Here is a 23,181-nt window from a genome sequence, read left to right as displayed (position 1 = left end):
TTGTATTTGTGTCATATATTGTATTAAAATTTGTGTTCCAATAACATTTAAATATGTATTAAAATTATCAACCAAAATTTGATTTGTTAGCTCCATGGTTAAAAGTTTGATCGTCAATATAATTTTATAAATTTACAACTTAAAATTTTTATATATAATACTAAATTTTTCTTTTTATTTATCCATTAAAATTTTAAAAACTTCACCACCAACGTTACCGTTCAAGCTCCACGTAAGCCTATTATAACTTAACGTTACCGTTCAAGCTCCACGTAAGCCTATTATAACTTTTTTTTTTTAATATTCTTTTTTTATTACTTCACAATGTAAAACTTGTTTGCATTAACCGTGTACATATCCTTTTCTATTGGTTAAAATAGTTTATTTTTTCCTTAAGCTAAATGCATCTTTGCATCATGTGAAATATGAAACGATCATAACATACGTAAGTTACTGTGTCATGCAATAATGACCATATGTAGGCACCAATCAATGTGCATCTGTACAAAGTTATAAACTTTTAGCAGATGTAAACAAGCTTAAAGTTTAATTGGCTTGATAGTTATAAAGGTTGACTAGTAATCGGTTTACTTAATCTTTCTATTTTATCCACAAAGTTGATCAATAATCTTTTCTTTACAAGACCAAAAAAAAAATCACTTAATCATAATAATTTTTACAGCTCTCACAAAAGCTTTTTGTTTCAATCAAGGAGTATTTCTGAAATATATTAGTATGAAAGGTAGGATCCAAATTGGCTAATGAGATTAAAAAAAACATTGAAATACATTAAAGAACAACCAAAAGCTTATATTATTTCTAGAACAACAACTCTCACTGATTATTACAATCCTAATGACACATCACATAGCAACAAGAACTCGCAGCTTGCGTCGTCATTGTCGCTCTAATATGATTACAGCTTGCTCAACTTGACAGGCCCCATCTCCTTTGCCTTGGTCCTCAGCAGATGTTTCTGTACCTTCCCAGTAGCTGTCTTAGGTAACGGTCCAAAGACAACCGACTTCGGGACCCAATAAGCAGGCATTTTGGCCCTGCAGAACTTCAGTATATCCTCAACTAGAAGCTGCTCGTTACTGCTATCCACTCCCGGCTTCAATGTCACAAATGCACACGGAGACTCACCCCATTTCTCATCTGGCCTCGCAACCACCGATGCTTCGAGTATTGCAGGATGCGAGTATAGAGTATTCTCTATCTCTACACTGCTGATATTTTCAGCACCTGAGATGATGATGTCCTTTGATCTGTCTTTAATTTCTATGTATCCATCTGGATGCTTTACAGCAAGATCACCAGAATGAAACCATCCATTAGCAAAGGACTCTTCATTAGCTTTAGGGTTCTTTAAGTAGCCTTTCATCACAGCATTACCCCGCATCACGATCTCGCCAACAGTTTTACCATCAGCAGGGACAGGTTGCATTGTTTCTGTGTTCACAATGTCTAGGCCTTCTAAGGCAATGTACCTAACTCCTTGTCTTGCGTGGAGACGGGCTCGAGATTCTGGTGGAAGTGAGTCCCACTCTGGTTTCCAGGCACAATAAATGGACGGGCCATAGGTTTCTGAAAGACCATAAGTGTGTGTGACACGAAATCCTCGTTCAGACATGCCAGAAAGAACAGAAGGAGGAGGAGCAGCTCCGGCTGTATTCACGTGTACAACATGAGGTAGAGGAAATATGGTTTCCTCAGCTGGGGCATTAAGTATTGAGTTAAGCACCACTGGTGCTGCACAAAAATGAGTCACTTTGTACTTATCAATGGCTTCATATATTGCCTTTGCTGATACCTGCATCAGCAGGAACAGGTTGCATTGTTTCTGTGTTCACAATGTCTAGGCCTTCTAAGGCAATGTACCTAACTCCTTGTCTTGCGTGGAGACGGGCTCGAGATTCTGGTGGAAGTGAGTCCCACTCTGGTTTCCAGGCACAATAAATGGACGGGCCATAGGTTTCTGAAAGACCATAAGTGTGTGTGACACGAAATCCTCGTTCAGACATGCCAGAAAGAACAGAAGGAGGAGGAGCAGCTCCGGCTGTATTCACGTGTACAACATGAGGTAGAGGAAATATGGTTTCCTCAGCTGGGGCATTAAGTATTGAGTTAAGCACCACTGGTGCTGCACAAAAATGAGTCACTTTGTACTTATCAATGGCTTCATATATTGCCTTTGCTGATACCTGCATAAACACATCAAGAAAAATTGATTGAGGATGATATCAACTAACTAGTAGTTAAAGGAATAACTCTCAACAAAGTACACAACAATACTAGTTAACAAGGGAGCATGTTATCATTTATCACTAGCTACCCAACTACAAAACTGCCAAGAAATGATTAATCAATGAAATAGGTATTGGTATTGTCAATAGCGCGTCGAAAAGAAAGATGGTTTGTTACACGAAAGCGCTATAGCCACTATTTGACAACACTTTTTACTAAATTGCATATCGCAGAACAGCTGTAGTCTGTTTAAATTCTATTACGTTGTAGCCACTATTTGACAATGCTGATAAACATATAGCAAGTTAATAGCAATTTGTTTCAATCATTAAAATAAATGCATGCATAGGAAGGAGAAAAAAACCCATCAGAGATTAGTTTTACCTGGCGGAGGCATATGTTTGTGCCAAAGAGAGCTGCAAGTGTCCAAGGGTAGCACCAACCATTGCAATGAAACATGGGTAGAGTCCAAAGATATACAGCTCCTTCATTCATTCCCCAAATAAGTGCTCCACTAAGAGACATAAGATACGCTCCACGATGATGTAATACCACACCTTTCGGACTAGACGTAGTCCCCGATGTGTAACCCAAAGCAATGCTCTGCCACTCATCCTCCGGAGGTTTCCAATCGTATTCAGGGTCACCACTTGAAAGAAAGTCTTCATATTCAATAGCTCCTTTGCTCAAGGCATATCTAAGATCCTTGGGGTCGCATTTTTCATCACCAATGACAATTAAAATTGGAGGCTTGAATGTGTTTGTTTTCTCAGACCATATTTTCAAAGCTTCTTCTGCCAACAAAAAGAACTCTTGATCCACAATTACAACTTCTGCAGTGCAATGACCAAGAAGAAAAGCTATTGTGGATGCATTTAGCCTAATGTTCACAGGGTTTATCACAGCCCCTGCCATTGGAATCCCAAAATGAGCTTCATAAAGAGCTGGAATATTGGGTGCAATAACAGCTACCTGTTGGCAATAGTACAAGAAAACTATGTTACACATCACAACCATGGTTCTAAATCGTAGTCTACAACTGCAATTCCAGACGCAATATAACAATTTTAGAGATCTCTAAAATGACATCACAATCACAACTGCGGATTGCACCGTAACTGCAACCGTGACCGCAATTTATAACCATCACAACTATTTAGCACTTGGCCCAAAAACTACAATCAAAACATAAACTAATTCTCGCTCTACAAAGATAAACTACTAAAACTATTCAAATTGCCTACATATTTATTAATACAACTTTCTTAATTCTCGTGATCTAGTCAACGAATTTTCATATATAGGGACAGAGCTAGTAATTCATAAATAAATAAAAATAAAAAATAAAATAAAATAAAAAACTGTTTTAAAAAAAGTTCATCATCAATCATCGTCATCCTTCATAAGATTGCAAAGACAAATTAAAATTAGCGATTAAAAAAGTCAAATGAAGAGACTATTGGTGGAGTGAACAGAAAAAAGCATAATATATTGGAGAGATGCTGGGAAAATCAATCTATCTGATTAGAGAAAATCTTACAAACAAAACGCGAAGAAATAGAATTTTATCTTATTTAGTAGCAACTGTATATGTTGTGTTATTTAATCTCATTTAAATAAATAATACTAGTAATATTAATAATGATTGAATTGAGAGAAGTATTACAGTGTTTCCGGGACCGATAGAACGGTTAGAAAGAGCGGAGGCGAATCGACGGCAACGGTGGTAAGTGTGATGCCACGTGTAATGACGGGATCCATGGATGATGGAGATTCTGGTTGGGTGAACTTGAGCTGCTCTTTGTAAGAACCATAACGGCGTTAAAGCTGTGTAGTTGGCAGGGTTCTTCGGTAATTCGTCTATGTCCTTAATCGTTGTCACCATCGTCGTGGAGCTAAGTCTTTCTCTTTCGCGCTTCCTCTTGCTTCTTAAGACGACTTGGTTCTTTTTATACTCACTAACTTACGTCTCGTTCCAGCTTAGTACTTGCATAATTTACTATAACTATCATTATGATATCATCGCATTAAATGCTACCCACAAATTCAATTAAAATACAAAAATCACTTTTTAAATAAATCATTACTTTTTTCAAATAATATTTTGTGATTAATTAATATTGGATAGTATTTTACACAAACAATACATCAACATAATCATAAAACAATAGAATAATTTTACCTTTGTAAAATAACAAGTTAATCCTTCCAAACACCCATTTTTTTTTCTTACTGAGACTAGCAACAAATTTCATATGAAGAAATAAAAATCAAATATTTTAAATCATGTTAATGCATATTAAATATTCTTACTATTATGATATGATTTATATTTGCGAGATCAAACACCAATCTATTTAATACTATATTTAATACTATAATTGTCACTATATTTTTTTTGTTTATTTATTTATTATAAATAAAGTTAATTCCATATATCTATTTATTCTACATAAAAATTTAAGAGTAATTATATTTCTTTATCTAATTTAAAATTTCTATTTTATTTTATAACTGATAAGATGAAAAATAAGTCAAACATGAAAAAGTCAGTCATAAACTATTGAAAGAAATTTTTAAGTTTATCCGATCAACATATTTAAGTAAATATAAATAAATTATTATTATATTAATTTTTATATTTTATCTTAAATAATGATTTTCCTAATATTTTTTATAATTGAATTAATAATCTACATCAGTTTTTTATATGTTTAAATATATGAGTATACACATACCCAAATTTTTTTTAGCATAATATAGAGGTTCAATATATGAAATATAAAATTAAACTCTAAAATATCACATTAAATCTTAAAATAAAATATAATTTAATTGACATTTAACTACTTAAATTAAGTATTGTAATTTAAGTGCTAAAAAAGCACTTTGAAATACCACATGAATATGCCTCAAGACAAATAATAGCATCATTGATTAATCACAAAAAAAAGGGTCAACCTATAATACTATGACGTGCTTGCTCTAAAATTTAAACTAGACATGTATTGAGACGAGATCATTCCAACAAGCTTGCTAAATCCATTATTTAGAAACATAGTTGCCAATTTGCTCGGTGAATGTTTATCAAATTCTATAGGCTTTTTATCTTTTATTGAATTATAACTTTCAGTAATGTAAAAATATAAATATAAAATATACTACTTGTGTTTGCTCATTTATAAAAAATAATGGAGCAATTGGAAATGACAAACCGTGAGCGTATACAACCGATCTTTTTAGATTGTGATTATTTGTGAATCAACAGTTATGAGGTTATTTATTTATTTATTTACAACCTAACAATTGTGAGCTATTGTGTCTATCCTTATCAGTCAATCGCCTTTAGAAAACAAAATTCTTCTAAATATTGAGCTTGTTTGTAGTAGATTTTTATTAAAAAAATGATTTGAATTTTATATTTTTAAGAATTATTTTTAAAATTAACTTAATAAAAAATAGTATAAGTTTATTTGAACTTATTTGTTACAGTCAAAAAATAATAATTTTGACATCTAATAACTTAAATATTTATAATTTGAAAAAATTTAGATATTTATTATTTGAGATTTTAACATTTAATTTTTTTTAAAGTATCAAAAATATTTTTTATGAAAAACTTCTCAAAATTGTTTATTATTTTAACTATTTTTTTAAAAAAATCATTATCCAAAAAAACATTATAAGAAATTAGATGAAATATTTGAAATGATATTTTATGATAAACTATTTAAATCTATTTTTTATTTAAAATTTTATCTTAAAAATATTTAAAAAAATTATAACAGAAAGATAAAATACTATAAAAATATATATTTTTTTAAACTCTAACAAACGGATCCACGAACCCCTTTGCAATTTACAAGATTGATTTGTTGTTCTTTTTTAAATATATTATTCATTACAAGCATCAGTTTATTTTGGAAGGTGAAAAATCAACATTGAATACATTTACCACAAAAGGTAATTTAATAATAGTCTTATACAAAATATAAATATTAATTACACATGCATTTTTGACTCATCTAATTTATTAATTGTGTAATTTTAGTTTCATAGTTTAAAACATCAATTTTGATCCTTTACATCTTGGATGATGTGGCACGACAGCGTGGACTTTTTAACTACTTGACATGCAATGATGAAATTATTTTATTTTAATTATTTTTTTACAAAATAATTTTTGAATAAAATATTATTATATTTATTTAATTAAAAAAACTAAAATTAGAATATCTAATTTTAGTCTTGGTTCATTTTCTCTCGGTTTAAGGTTTTTCTATACATTTTTTAACTACTTCCACGTACCGAAGTTCCATCAAAAAGATATTCAAGAAAGCACAATAGTTTGAGGAGGAAATCGGAGATAACTCATATTCCAATAATGATACACAACAAAATAGAGAAAAAAAATTATGTAAAAGATATAATAGTGATTATGATTTAGATTCTGAGTTATTTATTTTTTAATTAAGTAAATATAATATTTTACTTTCTTCAATTGTAACATTTAATTAATACTACTTGTATTATTTTTAATATAATATTTTTCACTGTAATTTTATGACAATAATATTACATTAGTATTTAACAAAAATAATTTGATAAATTCAATGTTATTTTTATTTTATTTATATATTTTTTTAATACGTAAAAAATGATATAATAACTCAATTATTATATGACCAAATGAGTAGTAAAAAAAATTATGTACATATAAATGAAATTAAAAAATCAGTGCATAAAGACCTTATTTACTTATAAGATAATAAAATATAAAATAAAAACCTCATTTAAAAAAACTGTTTTAGGCCTTAGTTAGTGTTGTACCGAGTCTATACGGCTTTATGAATCCAAAAATTTGGTTTACACTGTTCACAAGGATTTCCAATGTGTTCAAATATTTTAGATTGTAGACAAATATTCTCGTCCTTTTTGAGAAATTCACAGATTTGTTTTTCAAGGGACTAGACCCTCATGAAACGAAGAAAAAAAAAATTAAACACTATGATGGTCTAACAATATAGTCTTTAGAAATTACATCTTGAATAAAGAAAGGAACAATGTAAAAAAAATAAAATAGTAATAGACTATAAACCTAAAGCAGCAAGAATATTTATAACTTAGTTGGTATCACGTTGCACATTGAGACATCCTCATTTCGATCTATAATTGTGTTTACCTTCACAACAATTATGTAAAAAGAATGGTTTTGGGGGCAACTGAGCTGAATCAAATTAATTGAAATACTTTAATATGATTCCATGGCCATATTTAAGAAGTCTCTTTCAATGGTAAATTTTAGGTCCATAAAAATTTCCTTAATTTTGTATCAAACTGAACAAACTCAAATATTACCACTAAATCCATATATGAAATTTCCCGTTTGATTTCGCAAAATTTCCCTAACATTACCAAGATTACTAATAGCTTTATCACAGTTTAATTAATCAAATGTGTTAGACAGAGACATCATCTTTCTTCATGTTGAGCTTCCTAATAAACACCACCACATCTTTTTTGTAGTTTCATGTTTCAAACAATAATCGAATTTTGACGAATGATGCTTGAAAAATCACATAGCCTCTCTCCACTTTTATTCTAAAAGGCAATTGCATTTGAGCTTCTCCAAATTTACGTGATCACTACATTGAACAACAATTTCTACGAAATTCCATAAATACTCTCATTATCTTAAATATTAGAAAACACCTAATAAATATCGCATTATGTATTAGGTGGTCCAAAAATTCATCACTATTTGAAGAGGCAGGATGAATGGTCAACAATATTTCTTCTAACTCTAGCCACATTTGTCATAAAAGCACCTTGAACCATTAGACAAAACAAATGAGTTACACACACCTTAACCAAAAGCGGTGTCCCGTCTTTTGACTCATACGTTCTTTATAGTGTTTCAACATACAATGTTTTTTCTTCATCTTTTTTAATGAAATAATATACTCCTGTCTTTGTAAAAACACATTAGAAAATATAATAATTTAAGGAGAGGTACCAAATCAATTTTAATTTAAAGCAGACAAACAATTTTACATAAATAAAAAAATTATCATGTTATTTTTATCCTTAATAAAAATTGTTTCAAATATATTTAATTTTATGTAGAGTCGTGCTATTAGCCAAAAAAAAAGTGAAATCATTAATTATTTTTTAAGAAATAATTAAGTTTTTTATTTTATTTTTTGTTTTTCAATATTATTATTTAAAAAAAAATTAAATAGTAAATTAATAATATAATAATTTATATTTTTGAAAAATTACTTTTGTAATATAAAAGAACCAACCATCAATTCATCATAAAAGGAATGATTTAAGAACTACACAAAATCTCAGATAATTTTGGCTAAAATAGTGATACTGTCAGAATAGGAAGGAGTGTGATCGAGCTAGCTACGACGACGACGCGATCATATTTCTCCTCAATTTCTCCCCAATTTCTCCCAATTCGAACACACCTTATCTATAATCCGGTAAATTTACCATCTTTTCTCTTATTTCTCACTACCCTTTTAATATTTCACCATATATTTTTTATTTTCATCGATTATTTTCTTTGGGGATAGCGTAACGTTTATCATTCTCTTCTGTCAACTCATCCCTTTGCTCTGTGCGTGTTTGTTGTTAATAAGGTGTTGATGATCTGCAGAGGTTTATGCGATGGCAAATAATTTAACGGGTCAACTAGTGGGATCAGAGATACATGGATTCCACACATTGCAAGGTGCTTACTTCACTCTTCTTCTTTCAATTATGTTCGTGTCTTGTTTACCAAAAAAGACTTAATTTTTCGAGTGTCAATTTTTATAATTTTCCTCTTGTTTTCTGTATGTTTATGTTGCATAAACAAAATGGAAGTTTTTGTACATGTAAAACAACTCTAAGAATGTTTCTTGTGTCGAAGTCGAATTAAACTGTTCATTGTTATCCCTTTAAAAAAAAGTGTTATTTGTTAGTTGGTGTCTCATATAGATAAAGATATATTCCTTGCGACCTTGAACTTTGGTTCTTTTAACCTTTGGCACACACATATTAAGAAATAATAAATTTAGATACGTTTAGGCTTTTTATCCTTCACTCATTTGGTAAAGGCAAATTCATTTAATGCATATTTTTGGGTTTTGAAGGATACAAAAGGAAAACATCATTAATTGTATATTGATTTTCTTAAAGAACCAAAGTTTTGGGACAACATTAAAATGCTTAAAGGACTAAAGATCAGGGACATAGGGAGTAGTGATCACTTGTCTGTAAGACCTAACTCAACTGACAATGCCGATATTGTTAGGTTGGATATTTTCTGTCATGAGTTTGAATTCGGTCTCCACTTTGCATGTGTGAGTTTATTAGTGGTGTTTCATTTCGTCTACGGATAAAAAAAAATACAGATATAGTGATGAGTTCAAAGTACATTAATGATGTGCACAAATAAATTTAAAGCGCATGTATCATACTAAGCTTTAGTTTCGATTCACCCCACCAATCTATGTATATTGAATGTAAAAGGGCTAACCGACCCCCTTCAGGATACTTTGAAATCATTGAAGTAAATTGAACATTCACATCAAACCTATAGAACAGTGATAGTTTACAGAGTTAAGTTCATTCATTTACTCTCGTGCACTAGAGAAAATAAGAAATGACTCATAAATATTTTTGACATAAATTTGACTATATAAACATGAAAATCATATGCTACTTTCTGCCTCTAAAGTGTCTCTATTTATAGAGAAACTCATACCAATTGATGAAAGAGAACAACTCTTGAAAAAGTTTGTAACTCTTGGTAACTTAACAGATGCATTAAATTCAAACATTGCAACCACTTGACCAAGTGATACATTAAGTTATTTAATTTTGCTACATTAATATAGCTATTAGAGAATTCCAAATATATTTTAGAAATTCCCCTCATAGATTCTAGATTCTCAAACACAATGTCTTAAATAGCATTTAGCAGAACTTTGATCCAATAAATCGTGTGGAATGTGCAATATTGCATGATTTTTTGTTTTTGTTGTATAGAGCATATGAATAAGGAACTAGTAAAAAAACTGAAGTATTTGAATATGAAAAGTGGCTTTAAATTTTCATTCAATATGGTAGAAAGTTGTAGAATTCCGTTCTTATTAATATTGGTTTTAAGTATGTTGTTCCCTTTTGCTTCTTTCCACTGCAAATTTTACCTGCACTACCTATTACCTTGTCATTGATCAATATTAAATTGCCTCCAGTTCACTTGTTGTTTTGTAAAATTTTATTTTATATGCTGTAGAGCTGGACGTTAGGGGCATTATGGAGGAAGCAAGAATAAGATGGCTTCGTCCCAATGAGATTCACGCCATGCTTTGTAATCACAAGTATTTCACCGTCAATGTGAAACCAATGAATTTGCCCAAAAGTAATTATCATTGCTATTAGCAGTATCCTGGTGTTTGTGAAGAAGATATGCATAATTTTCATTCTGCTCTACCGTTCATTTTCTTGTATACTGTGCGTCATCGCATCATATTTGTTCCTGTCTTTTTAGTCTCTATTTCTTAATTTCCATAATACAGCTTATCTGTAGACACTAGAGAGCGTTTTATAAATTTATTTTTTCAATAACTTTTTTTTTGAATTTTATTTCTTGGGAAGATCTCTTATTCTCTAATCTCTTTGTAATCTCATGCATTTACCTTACTGAAATTGATATTTTAAGGCATAAAAAAAATGCACCGGTCAACAATATATATCATCAACAAAGCAGTATAAAGTCTCTCCGCAAATGATTTTTCAATCATATGTATTGTAGAATTTTGAAATTTGATAAGTTACTGTGTTTAAGTAATAAGCCTTTGCTATTAACAGGTAGATGGTGTCGAATCTCCAATGACAATGTCATCTTATTATTAGTACTACTATTTTGTGTATAAACAGGCGGTACTATTGTATTATATGACCGCAAGATGCTTCGGAACTTCAGAAAAGATGGGCACAACTGGAAAAAGAAAAAGGACGGAAAAACTGTTAAAGAAGCTCATGAGCACTTAAAAGTGAGGATTTTTCATTTTCTCGAGTGTTTTATAGTTGTGTCAATTTGAAATTTATGACAGCAACGAGGAAGTTGAAATTTATAGATTCAGTGATTAATGTTGCATCTGATTTCTGATCATTCTTTTCTTTTATCCATCAATCAGGTTGGTAATGAAGAAAGGATTCATGTATATTATGCACATGGTCAAGATAACCCCAACTTTGTTCGTCGATGTTATTGGCTGCTTGATAAGTATGTAAACCAATTGTTAACTTAACTACTAAGCCCCAGATCCAACATGTTATGCATTACCATATTTCTGAATTATGTTTTTGTAATGGTGCTTCTGAAATTCATGTATGTATTGGTTATATAATTAGAATAATTTTGCCCATAATAATGACTTAAAATTGTCTGTACCATTTTGTTTTCAGGAGTCTGGAACACATAGTCCTTGTTCATTACCGTGAAACGCAGGAGGTTTGTGTAAATCACTTACTCTGATGTTCCTTCCAAAAAGTTTAATTTCATCTCACAAACCAAAAAAATTAGTTACTAAAAGTATTTATGAGCTTATAGTTGTCTATGTATAAGTTAAATGAGGGTGCTTCTCAAAAACTTCAACTCAGAAGCTAATTTTGACTTTTGGATAAGCTAAATGAGCTTATAGTTGTTTACGGATAAGTTATTGTTTATAAAACTCATAATTTGGAATATTTTTCCCCCTATATTAGTGCTTCTAGAGAAATTTACCCAAACTATCTCAAAATGTTGACAAAGCCATCATTAGTTAATGGCAGTTATTAGTTTGTATTAGCCAAGTATAGTTTTATGCACATGCCAATATAAAAAACCTGAAATTTTTTGAACTGCTAATACGACTTAGCTCTTTAAAAGAACTGAAGGTTGTTTCTTGCTACAATAATAAAAAAAGGGATGTTTAGTTATGCATAAACTGTGCCAATTTCACTTTCCTGTCTTCGTTTGGAAAATTGAAAATTATACTTCTGTTTTCTCTATAAACATGAGACATACTTTTGCAAAGATGCTTACCAAACTCATCAGTGCTAGGATGTTGTTACTTAGTTTCTAATTGTGTAAGACACTTAAAAGTCATATTTTTAATTAAACATGAGTCCATGCTTAAGGTGCCATTTATACTTTAAATTTTGATTATGAGGAACAAAACATGGCTTTGTAACATTGTTTGAATTGTGGCCCATGATACAGTCTCAAGGTTCTCCAATCACTCCCGTAAACTCAAACTCGACTACTGCCTCTGACCCGACTGCACCGTGGATATTGTCAGAAGAAATAGATTCAGGGACCACAACTGCATATGCTGGTGGTGAGAAATAACTTTCAAAATAATATAGCCTTTCTTCTTACAAATCATACTGCTGAAAGTAGAGACGTCAATATAATCCTTGTCCCCATTCGGCAATACCTTGGGGGATTTTTCCTCCCCGTTCCTGTTTGGTGTTCCTGCATAGCCCATTATGTGGCAGTTCTGGTGGGGATCCCCTATCAGTTGAAACAAAGGATTTATGACATTCAGTTGAAACAATTATATTTTAATGTTAGAAAATAAGGAAATGAGCTATATGTGTCTCTATATAAGATCATTGCACATAAATTCCTTCAAACACATTTTGTTCTGCTCATATTTCCAAAGGAAGCAGAAGATAAGAGTTTCGTTTTTGGTTTCATGATGATACCTATATTTGCTCAAACTGTTGACCCCTTGATTGTGTTAAAAACCATAATAGAAAAACTGTCGACGACTTGATTTATGATTTTAAAAAAAATCTTGTACCTGTAGTTGTCTTTACTGAACAAGGTATATATTCTCATCCTTCTGTTTTGGAGATGAACAGAGATTAACGACAATATAACAGTCAGAAGTCATGAACTGAAACTTCATGAGATTAATACACTTGAATGGGACGACCTAGTGGTTGCAAACGATCTTAACACCTCCACTGCGCCTAATGGAGGTAAATGGTGATTGATTTTGCTTTAACACAATCAGTAACATGTCTCCGAAACACCTTATTTATTTTTTATTATAATTTTAAATTAACTTTTTGCAGGAAAAGTTCCATATTTTGGTCAACAAAATCAAATTTTACTGAATGGAAATTTTAGCAATGTAAGAAAGTATTTTTTTTTCCTGTCTTTCAGTTGTATTCATTACTCTATTCTTGGTATCTTTTCTCGTTCACGTTTTGTGATGACGGATGACACCATTAGTCCTTTTTCTTCTTTCTTTTTTCTGGTGATACTTGCTTTGTAATAGCTACTGTTGTAATCTACATATGATTTTTCTCACCAGGTATCCACCCATGCATCTACAGAAATACGTTCTTTCGATAATTCAACTCAGCCAATGGCAGCGAGCAATAGTGTTCCATACAGTTTTTCAGAAAGTGTTACTCTTCAGACAGTGGACAGTCAAGGAAATCGAAATGAGCAGAGGAACCACCCTGTCGCTTCAGGTGGTGTTGATTCATTGGACACTTTGTTCAATGGCAGATTGCAAAGTCAGGACAGCTTTGGAATGTGGGTGAACCAAATCATGTCTGATTCCCCTTGTTCAGTCGATGAGTTGGCTCTTAAATCCTCGGTTTCATCTATTAATGAACCGTATTCATCTTTAGTATTGGATAATCAGCAACTCTCTCTTCCTGAACAAGTGTTTAATCTCACAGATGTGTCCCCTGCGTGTGCTTCTTCCACAGAGAAATCACAGGTTTCCTTTTCCTTTGTTCTTGTTTTTACTTAGTAGCAATTATATCTGTCTTTACCATTTAAGACTAATATATGAATCGATTTCTAAGTTCTAGTTGATTCCTCAGTCTTTTCGTTCAATCTTAACCACTGAATTTCAAAGCTGTAAACTATGGAATATAAACTCTGTGAGGAATATGCCTCCTTCTGTTTCATATTAACCGTCACATATGGAATATTTTGTTATCTCGCATTATTTGTCACTTTAGAGTTTCACTAAAACATTTATTACTTTTTTTCAATATTACTCTTATTATTTATTAAAGTAGTTGGAAATGTATGACGAGTTATCATAAATGAGAGCACAAGCATTTTGTAGTTATAAGTCCTAACACACTATTTTGCATTGGGAATTAGTACAGTTAATTGTTTTTTTAAGATGTGTGTATTACCTTAAAAGACAGTTAATATGAGGGACAAAGGGAGTATCAGTTAAATAGCACTTTTGTTTTAAGTCACACACATCTTATTGTGTATAAATCATAATAAAACTCAGTAAATACATTACATGCTGCAAGATCAGTTGATATGTTTACCACCTGTTCTTGCAGGTCCTGGTGACTGGATTCTTTCATGAAGACTACATGCACATCTCTAAAACCAATCTAATGTGTGTCTGTGGTGATGCAAGTGTTCCTGCAGAAATTGTTCATGATGGAGTCTACCGATGCTGGATACCACCACATTCTCCGGGACTCGTGAATCTCTACATGAGCTTTGATGGCCATAAGCCTATCAGCCAAGTTGTTAATTTTGAGTATCGTACTCCTATTTTGCACGATCCAATAGAATCTGTGGAAGAGAAAAACAATTGGGACGAGTTTCGACTTCAAATGAGGCTTGCTTATTTGCTCTTTGCTAAACAGCAGAGTCTCGATGTAATCGCTAGTAAAGTATCACCTAGTAGACTGAAGGAGGCAAGGGAATTCTCCTTGAAGACATCGTTTATTTCCAATAGTTGGCAATACTTAATGAAGTCAACAGAAGACAACCAAATTCCGTTTTCGCAAGCAAAAGATGCCCTGTTTGGAATTGCATTGAAAAACAGATTAAAGGAATGGCTTGCAGAAAGAATTGTTTTAGGATGTAAGACTACTGAATATGACGCGCAAGGCCAAAGTGTCATCCATTTGTGTGCAATTTTGGGATATACATGGGCAGTTACTTTATTTTCATGGTCAGGCTTGTCGCTAGATTTTCGGGATAAGTTTGGATGGACTGCTCTTCATTGGGCAGCATATTACGGCAGGTATAATACGCAAACACCTGACTTGTTTAAAACTTGTTAGATGTATATAATATAAAAATCATTCGTATATCTTTACCCAATTGCATCTGTTTTGTAATAGTTGATTCATGACGTGATATCAGCTAATATTCCCTTTGTTTTCTCTCTATTGCTTTTGACAGACAAATGTTAGTAAATTAGTGGTTATGTTAGTGGCCGGTTTTGAACCCTTGACCTCCTTCTTAAGCTCCTCCGGTGTCCCTAGCTCACTAACTGAGCTACATACGCAGGACCATAGAATACCCTTTGTGACTGTTGTTCTAAATTTAGATTCTTTCCAGCCTCATTCTTCTAATATTTTGTTTTATATTACTATATTTGATTTAAAAGTTGTGTCTTCAGGGAGAAAATGGTTGCAACTTTATTGTCAGCTGGGGCAAAGCCTAACTTGGTCACAGATCCAACTCAACAAAATCCTGATGGATGTACTGCTGCTGATCTTGCTTATAATAGGGGTTATCATGGCTTATCAGCTTATCTTTCGGAAAAGTCTCTAGTTGAGCAGTTCAATGACATGAGCTTAGCTGGAAATATCAGTGGCTCACTGGAAACTAGTATGGATGATCCAGTAAATTCTGAGAACTTTACCGAGGAGCAGATCTACATGAAAGATACATTGGCAGCTTACAGGACAGCTGCTGATGCAGCAGCACGCATACAAACTGCATATAGGGAGCATTCGTTGAAGTTACAAACAGAGGCGGTTGAGTTTTCCAGCCCAGAAGCTGAAGCACGCAAAATAGTTGCAGCAATGAAGATTCAGCATGCCTTCCGAAATTTTGAGACAAAGAAAGTGATGGCTGCTGCTGCTCGCATACAGCATAGGTTCCGTGCATGGAAGATTCGTAGAGAGTTTGTCAATAAGCGCCTTCAAGCTATCAAGATTCAAGTAAGAGCTGCACTTTCTGCGTTCACCATTACCAATTGTCCCTAGTAAAACACATTATTTATTTGCCATATTTTAAAACTGGTCAAGTGGCTGAAGATTGATTTCAATTGGCACAAACGTTAACGTGACTTTTTTTTCACTAAGTATGAACAAAGTTTAGCTCATCATAGATCCTTTAGTCATCGGTTCATACAGCTGAGCTTTAACAAATCAATGGATACAATGCAGGCTGCTTTCCGGTGCTTTCAACAAAGGAAGCAATATCGTAAAATTATTTGGTCAGTTGGTGTGGTTGAGAAAGCAGTGTTGCGTTGGCGTTTAAAGAGAAAGGGCTTCCGCGGACTCCAGATTAATACTGCAGAAGCAGCGGGAGATCAGAATCAGCACAGTGATGTAGAGGAGGAATTCTTTCGAACTGGTAGGAAACAAGCTGAAGAACGTGTTGAGAGAAGTGTAATACGAGTGCAGGCTATGTTCCGTTCGAAGAAAGCTCAAGAAGATTACAGGAGAATGAAGTTGGCTCTTAATCAAGCAAAGGTAATACCTAATTTTAATTTTATAATTCCTAGGAATAGGAGGATTTGCTTTTGCACACAAGTTTTTAGTTGTAGAATATTCCTTTGTGCAGCTGGAACGTGAATATGAAAAAATGCTTAGTACTGAAGTTGAAATGGAACTGAAGACATAGTTTAGCCCTAGTTCCTAGAAAGGTTGTTATTGTTGAGATGCACCTCAGCAGAATGTGAAGGGAGGTTTGTGCTGTTTTTGTATATGAAATAGACTTTGTAAATTCCACTTGACCCTTTCAAATTTCTTTAAATATCACAGAATGGGTCATGTATGAATCTTTCATGAGTGTTGACCTCTCCATGATTGATTCATCTGATGCAAGTCCTAAAGTTGAATAAACAGAATAGTTCCACCAAAAAGTCCGGTACAGGGATGGTAACGAGCTTCTCCGTTTCCTTGAACGGTTGCACCTCGAAATACAGGAGGTGAGGCAACCAAAGATCAGTGACTAGGAAAATTTTCATATTTGTATTGATGTAAAGCTATTTTGCGCCAACATATCTTATATAACCCGTGTATAAAGACACTTCTACTTTTAAGTATCATACGCACTATCAGTTATATCTAGTTTTTGTTTGGTACATTTGGAATAAGAAAGCAAAAAAACAGGAAAAGTGAGAGTAAATTCTAGAAACAATGGTCCTCTGAGAGCAGAGCTGGAAACACAGATGAGATGGGGGATTGTCCAAAACAATGAATCTTTAATTCTGAGATGCTCCATAATTTGTCAAGAGGTCAGCACATGAGAGACAGCTGCATAGTCCAAGGCAGTGCTAATAATAAATCTTTAATACTTTTGGATGATGGTAACATAGACATGAGTTTTCTGTAGTCAATAATGTTAAGAAAGTTATTAGAGAAGTCAGAAGTGAAAACAACTTGTTCAAGAGTAAGTCTTACATAGGAACAATCACAAATGAAAATATTTGGACACGTTCACATAAATGATAAAACTTAAAAAGAGAAATAATTTAGTCATACTATATAATTCTTTTTCTTTTAATTTATTTTATTTATGTGTATGTGCCCAAAAATTTGTATCTAAATGCTGTGTCCATATAAGTATTTCTTTGGTCGAAAAATAAAAATTATTGATTTATTTCATGATATGAACAGTTTTTTCTGTTTATATATTTCTATTCCTTTTTGTTTTGTCATGGGACTATTTTGTTCCTTGATTTAGTCAATGGCATTAAGCCTTTTTTGGTACTGATTGAATATGGTTCCTAACCAAACCTTACAAAACCAGAAAGTAAAGGGAGTGATTTTTTATTTTTTTATTTTATTTTATAAATTATCATGAGGTCTGGGATATCCTTTCTTTTCAATTTATCATTACTACTAGTAGTACAAAAAAAAAAGGATGAACAAGTAAAAGATTGGACATTCAATGGATTTTAGTCAATACCATATACCTATAATAACGAGTTTATCTATTTCCTATTATAATGAGTAATAAAATCTCGTTACTATAGGCATATGCTACTGAAATTTGATGCTTGCTAGACTAGAAAGCCTGGTATGGGATGGTATCAAGTAAGAGACAAAAATAAGGACTTTCAATATCAAGCCTAATTTTAACTTGTAAAATAAAATTAATTTTGATAACTCATTATATATTTAGTTGTAATAATTTTCACCTCTTAGGATCTTACCCCCAACTTTTCACCCTCGTTTTAATAATATACAGCAACTATGTTTTCTGTAACTGTGTTCTTTTATACACAGTCGAATTTCTAACCATAATCTTAAGGGACCTAATTGTATAACAATTGTGTTGTACCATGTTGATTTTGTTTTTCTTACAGTAAGTAGTACCATGTTGATAAAGAGGACCAACTCAACATTATTGCAACCAAAATTTTCGGCTTTTGAACGTAGATTATAAACAAATTTCTGGGAGATTGTTAACCAAAAGGAAAAGCACTGTCCAACAAACACAAAGCCATTTCAAACATTCAAGCCACTATTATAAATTCTGCAATTTCAATAACCGGAAAAACTATAAAACAAGATTTTCAACTCCTACATTCATGTTTCATAAGTAAGAAAAAGTAACACTCCCATTTATAAGTATTATAATCCAATTTACATGAGCAAAGAAGTGTAAAACTACGATGCCAATGTTGAGACTGCATCACACTTATTGTCTAATTGACTTCATTCCCTATTAAATATACTGAGAAAGCCACTTAAAGCCTTCACCATATCCCATCTTGCGGACAATACTACACATGAACACTTCCAAAGGACGAACATTCGAGTCGGAAAGATTAACCTTGCCCTTGCCGGTAGTGAAGTTAGTCAGGCCCAAATGATAGCGCAACTCGTCCTCTGAAGCAGCATAAGGAATGTCAATCTTGTTTCCTAAGATAAGGAAAGGTACATTTGCTAACGACCCATCAGAAAGAAGAGCATTCAGTTCATTCTTTGATTCCGTAAACCTTTCCTTGTCGTATGCGTCAACCAGGTAAACTACAGCATCCACCTGTACCATTTAAAATTTACAATCAAGATCCAAGCCACAGTACTCAGTTCACAAATCACATTACACCTATAAAACCCTTAGACTCTGTATAAATATAGAACAAGCAACCATGAAGCCAAGCCAAGCATAAGGCTTTTGAAAACACAAATAAATAGAAGCTAAAGACTGAAAAGTATAAAATATTATCTCTAGAGTGAAGAGAGATGGTCAAATTCACTCCCTGCAATGAAATTGTAGGGCGATTTTGAAATTATTAACATTTCAAAATGGTATTTGAAATTAAATTGAAAAATCTTTGATCATATGTTAGTCCTTCTAGGATCAGTCAATTTAGTCATTGAAATAGTTTGGCAGAGAATAATGTGATTGTGAGACTTGTTAATTCAAAGTTCATTTTGAAATTTGTTAATTTCAATTACCAAACTGACACCATCCTACAATTTGGAGGACTAAATTAATTACTCACTCATCTTTCTTCTGTCCATTTGGTACATGTTCGTCTTGAATCATCTACCAAATTACGTACATACTTTTACAACAGTATGAGATCACACTTAAATGTAAAACCAATCTAACTCCATCTTAAATCAAAAGTTGTGTTTATTTAGTTTCAAAACATTATTTTCTATTTTTATTTTAAAACAATTGTTCTCAAGATTTTCTGAAAAAAAAAAAAAACTGGAATTTTGTAATTACATTTAAAATAAAAAATAATATAATTTTCTTAAACCATTGAAGCCTCCAAAATTCCATTTGAGTGAGAACACAATGACAATTCAAAAGAGCTAAAAATACTGCTATCGAAATATGAATCAATTAAAAAACAATAAATCAGCTAACTAAAACAAATCAAAATCTGAAATAGATACTTAAAAAGAGAGAGAGAGAGAGAGAGAGAAAGCATAAAACAAACCTGAGAATAATAATCAGACCAAACCCTGCGTGCAATCTGGTGACCACCCAAATCAAAAGCTTTAAACTTTATCTTTCCAATACTCAATTCCTCTGACGTTGGATGTTGAGTTGGTTGATGCTGAACTAATCTCTGCAATATTTCAAAATAAAATATATAAATTAAAATTAAGAGTACCGACATAAAACATCTCGATTGCATTAAATTAATTCATTTATCGGTGTCTGTGTCAATATTTATTTGTGTTTGTTTCACACATAATTGCAGAATAAAAATATCATAAAAGTAAAGTGTATAAAATATATAATAAAATAAAACAAAAACCTCGTCTTTGAGCATGTGAAGCAAAGTGGTTTTTCCAGCATTATCTAACCCTAAAAATAAAATTTTCGCCTCCTTTTGCCAAAGACCAAGTGAAGCCAAAATTCCATAGAACCAATCAAAGAGAAACATTTTAATCCTGTGAAGTAATCGGAAATATGAACAGAAAAATATCCGCCACCGTAACGGTTGCCGGAACTTTAACCAGTGAAGACAACTAGACAATAACTGAGAAGAAGAAAAATCAATATCAATATAAGAGAGACAAAAAAACTCGAAATTTTATTTGTTTTTTGTAGTTTCGCCTTTGGTTATTTTTTCCGGAATATATATACGGGGATTATTGATTACTCGTTACCGAAGGAACCGGTAAGGAATACGAGCGTAGCTGAGGAAAACGTTGCAAATTTGGTGATGCAAGAAAGGGAAGAGACTGGAGTTAGCCGGTTATTGTGAAGAAAATCCAGCTGTGAGGATTTGATTGGTTGGTACGCGTCATTGGTTTTAATATTTTTTTTTTTTATAAATGTTTTTTGTTTTTGACAAATATAGAGGATTTTTTTTTGTAAGAGCATCTAAAGGGTTTAATAATTGATTAAAACTACGTTTTTCTCAAATTGTCTTTTTTTTTTTTTTTGACAAGGTTTTCTCAAAATGTTAACCCCAGAAAACAAAATAATAATGACAAAAGACAACTGAATATATTTTTTAATTTTTTACGCCAGACGTGAAAAGTTGTTATTGTTATACCTCTCTACGAAAAGAATCACTTTTTTTTTTTGTGCGTGAAAAGAATCACTTTGAGTAAAGTGAAATGCGTACTTGTTAGAGTTTATTTGATAAAATAGTTATTTTTACAAGTTTTTATTTATTTGTTAAAAAAAATGAAAATAATTATTTTATATAATTGATTATTTAAAAAAGTATTGAAATAAACAAAAATAAAATAGTTTTTTTTTGTAAATAATATAATATTACACATTACACCTCAACATAATATAATATATACAATATTTAAATAATAAAATTATTACCGTAAAATAATTATGATGCTATTTTTTTCAAATAAATTTACACAATATTTTTAAATATTATCAATTGGCAAAAAAAATACTAAATAAAAATTAAATAAGTATTGAATGAATTTTATATTTTAAAAAAAAACATTGACACTATTAAATAAATAATTTTAAATTTAAAAAATAATAAATAAACAAATAACTCTATTTTGTTTATTGGATAAGTTTAATAAATATATGATATATATTATATGTAGATAAATAAAAAAATTACCATAATAACAAAATAATGTTTTTAAAAAAATTAAATTAATATTCAAAATTTTATAATTTTAAATAATAATTTATTATATTGTATAAAATGACAAACTACTCTTCTCATAAATAATACATATTTTTTATAATTAATTATTAATATTTTAATTTTAAATTATATTTTATAAAAACAACTGAGTAAGTTATTATTTTTATTATATTTTATTGATTTTTAACTCAATTCACATTCATAATTAAGAATTATAACTATAAAAACAATATAATAAAATTCAATAATAACTTATCACATCTTATTAATGATTTAAATATTAAATTAAGATATTAAGAATTAATATTATTATCATATCCACTAAACGAATTCTTGCAGGTGGATGTAATCTTAATCATGTTTCACATATTTTATTATTTATGAGAATTATCTTATTTTAAAAAGTATATATCCTATTTTATTTTACAGTAAAAAAAGTATGTATGGTGCTTGGAAAACTAAAAGCTAATACTTTTCTATAAAAGTTGTTTTGACTTAAAACTTTACAATAATCATAAAAACTTGGGATCATAGATGTTTTTTGGAAGGTAAAAAGTTGTTTGTCATAGGAAGAACTCATTCGATAAATAGGCATAATCAATATTAAAAAGAAGAGTTAAATTATTATAAGGAAAAACAAAGAACATTTGTATGATATAATGAAAAGAAAAAATGAAGATAAAACATCTTATGAAGTAACCGCAGACAATGCTATGTAACACAAAGTAAAGCAAGCAAAATTGGTGAAGCAAGATGATGTCGTAGCTCTTCTTCTGAATTAATCTATGCAAATAATCAAATTTATAATTTTCTCAGCAATTACTTAAAAATAACATATGAAGAGAATTTGTTTGAATATGGGGAGGAACAAATTACATGAGACAGATCCCACCCACTGTTTACATTCTCTTTTTTGGAATTAAATACTGTATTATAATATAACATCTATTTTGACTCAAACCGTATGATTTTAAAAATTGGAGTGAATATTTATTTTAAGACAATTTTTTTATGTCAACTATTGTGGAACAGAGGAATTTTATTTCTGAAAATTTATTTTGTTTTCAAAAGTGAAAAAAAATAGTGAATTTATTTTTATTAAATAAATTTATTTTTTGAGGTTTAAAGTCATTGATTTAGAGACTTGATTTTTGGATTGGTTTTGGCACATAAGTAATATCTGTAAGATTTATGGGTCACATATGTAATTAATTAATAAAGTGTGTTAGGGTCATTATATAATTAGCCAATAAACTAGGGGTCAAATAATATATAATATTTTATGGCTAAAGAGAATAATAGTTATGAAAATTAATAG

The 23,181-nt window shown here is 31.1% G+C and overlaps 3 protein-coding genes across 6 annotated transcripts; 1 reads left to right on the top strand and 2 right to left on the bottom strand.

Annotated features, from left to right (window-relative positions):
- Nucleotides 1–767: 767 nt before the first annotated feature.
- On the bottom strand, nt 768–4,228 carry LOC101508595 (acetate--CoA ligase CCL3). Its single transcript, XM_004508109.4, has 3 exons — nt 3,914–4,228; nt 2,632–3,219; nt 768–1,813 (listed from the first exon to the last, which is right to left on the bottom strand). The coding sequence occupies exons 1-3, from the start codon at nt 4,130–4,132 to the stop codon at nt 917–919; spliced, it is 1,704 nt and encodes a 567-aa protein (XP_004508166.1). The 5' UTR covers nt 4,133–4,228; the 3' UTR covers nt 768–916.
- Nucleotides 4,229–8,572: 4,344 nt separating this feature from the next.
- Nucleotides 8,573–17,385, top strand: LOC101508075 (calmodulin-binding transcription activator 5). Of its 4 annotated transcripts, none has more exons than XM_027336706.2 (14): nt 8,573–8,738; nt 8,915–8,989; nt 10,541–10,666; nt 11,185–11,300; nt 11,445–11,533; nt 11,716–11,761; nt 12,512–12,629; nt 13,159–13,278; nt 13,375–13,433; nt 13,617–14,033; nt 14,623–15,320; nt 15,702–16,248; nt 16,477–16,785; nt 16,860–17,385. In XM_027336706.2, exons 2-14 carry the CDS (start codon nt 8,926–8,928, stop codon nt 16,926–16,928), a joined length of 2,778 nt encoding a protein of 925 aa, XP_027192507.1. In that variant the 5' UTR covers nt 8,573–8,738; nt 8,915–8,925; the 3' UTR covers nt 16,929–17,385. The 4 variants fall into 4 exon arrangements, with proteins under 4 accessions (XP_027192507.1, XP_027192506.1, XP_004508164.1 ...); XM_027336705.2 differs by having other exon boundaries at nt 8,898–8,989; XM_004508107.4 differs by having other exon boundaries at nt 8,574–8,738; nt 8,898–8,989; nt 16,877–17,385.
- Nucleotides 17,386–18,863: 1,478 nt separating this feature from the next.
- LOC101507750 (small COPII coat GTPase SAR1A-like) lies at nt 18,864–20,852 on the bottom strand. Its single transcript, XM_004508106.4, has 3 exons — nt 20,544–20,852; nt 20,220–20,351; nt 18,864–19,306 (listed from the first exon to the last, which is right to left on the bottom strand). The coding sequence occupies exons 1-3, from the start codon at nt 20,670–20,672 to the stop codon at nt 18,989–18,991; spliced, it is 579 nt and encodes a 192-aa protein (XP_004508163.1). The 5' UTR covers nt 20,673–20,852; the 3' UTR covers nt 18,864–18,988.
- Nucleotides 20,853–23,181: the final 2,329 nt, after the last annotated feature.

The sequence above is a fragment of the Cicer arietinum genome, chromosome 7 (genome assembly GCF_000331145.2).
Source record: "Cicer arietinum cultivar CDC Frontier isolate Library 1 chromosome 7, Cicar.CDCFrontier_v2.0, whole genome shotgun sequence".
Lineage (NCBI taxonomy): Eukaryota > Viridiplantae > Streptophyta > Magnoliopsida > Fabales > Fabaceae > Cicer > Cicer arietinum.
The sequence above is the reverse complement of the archived record's forward strand: the minus strand, read 5'-3'. Positions and strand labels throughout refer to the sequence as shown.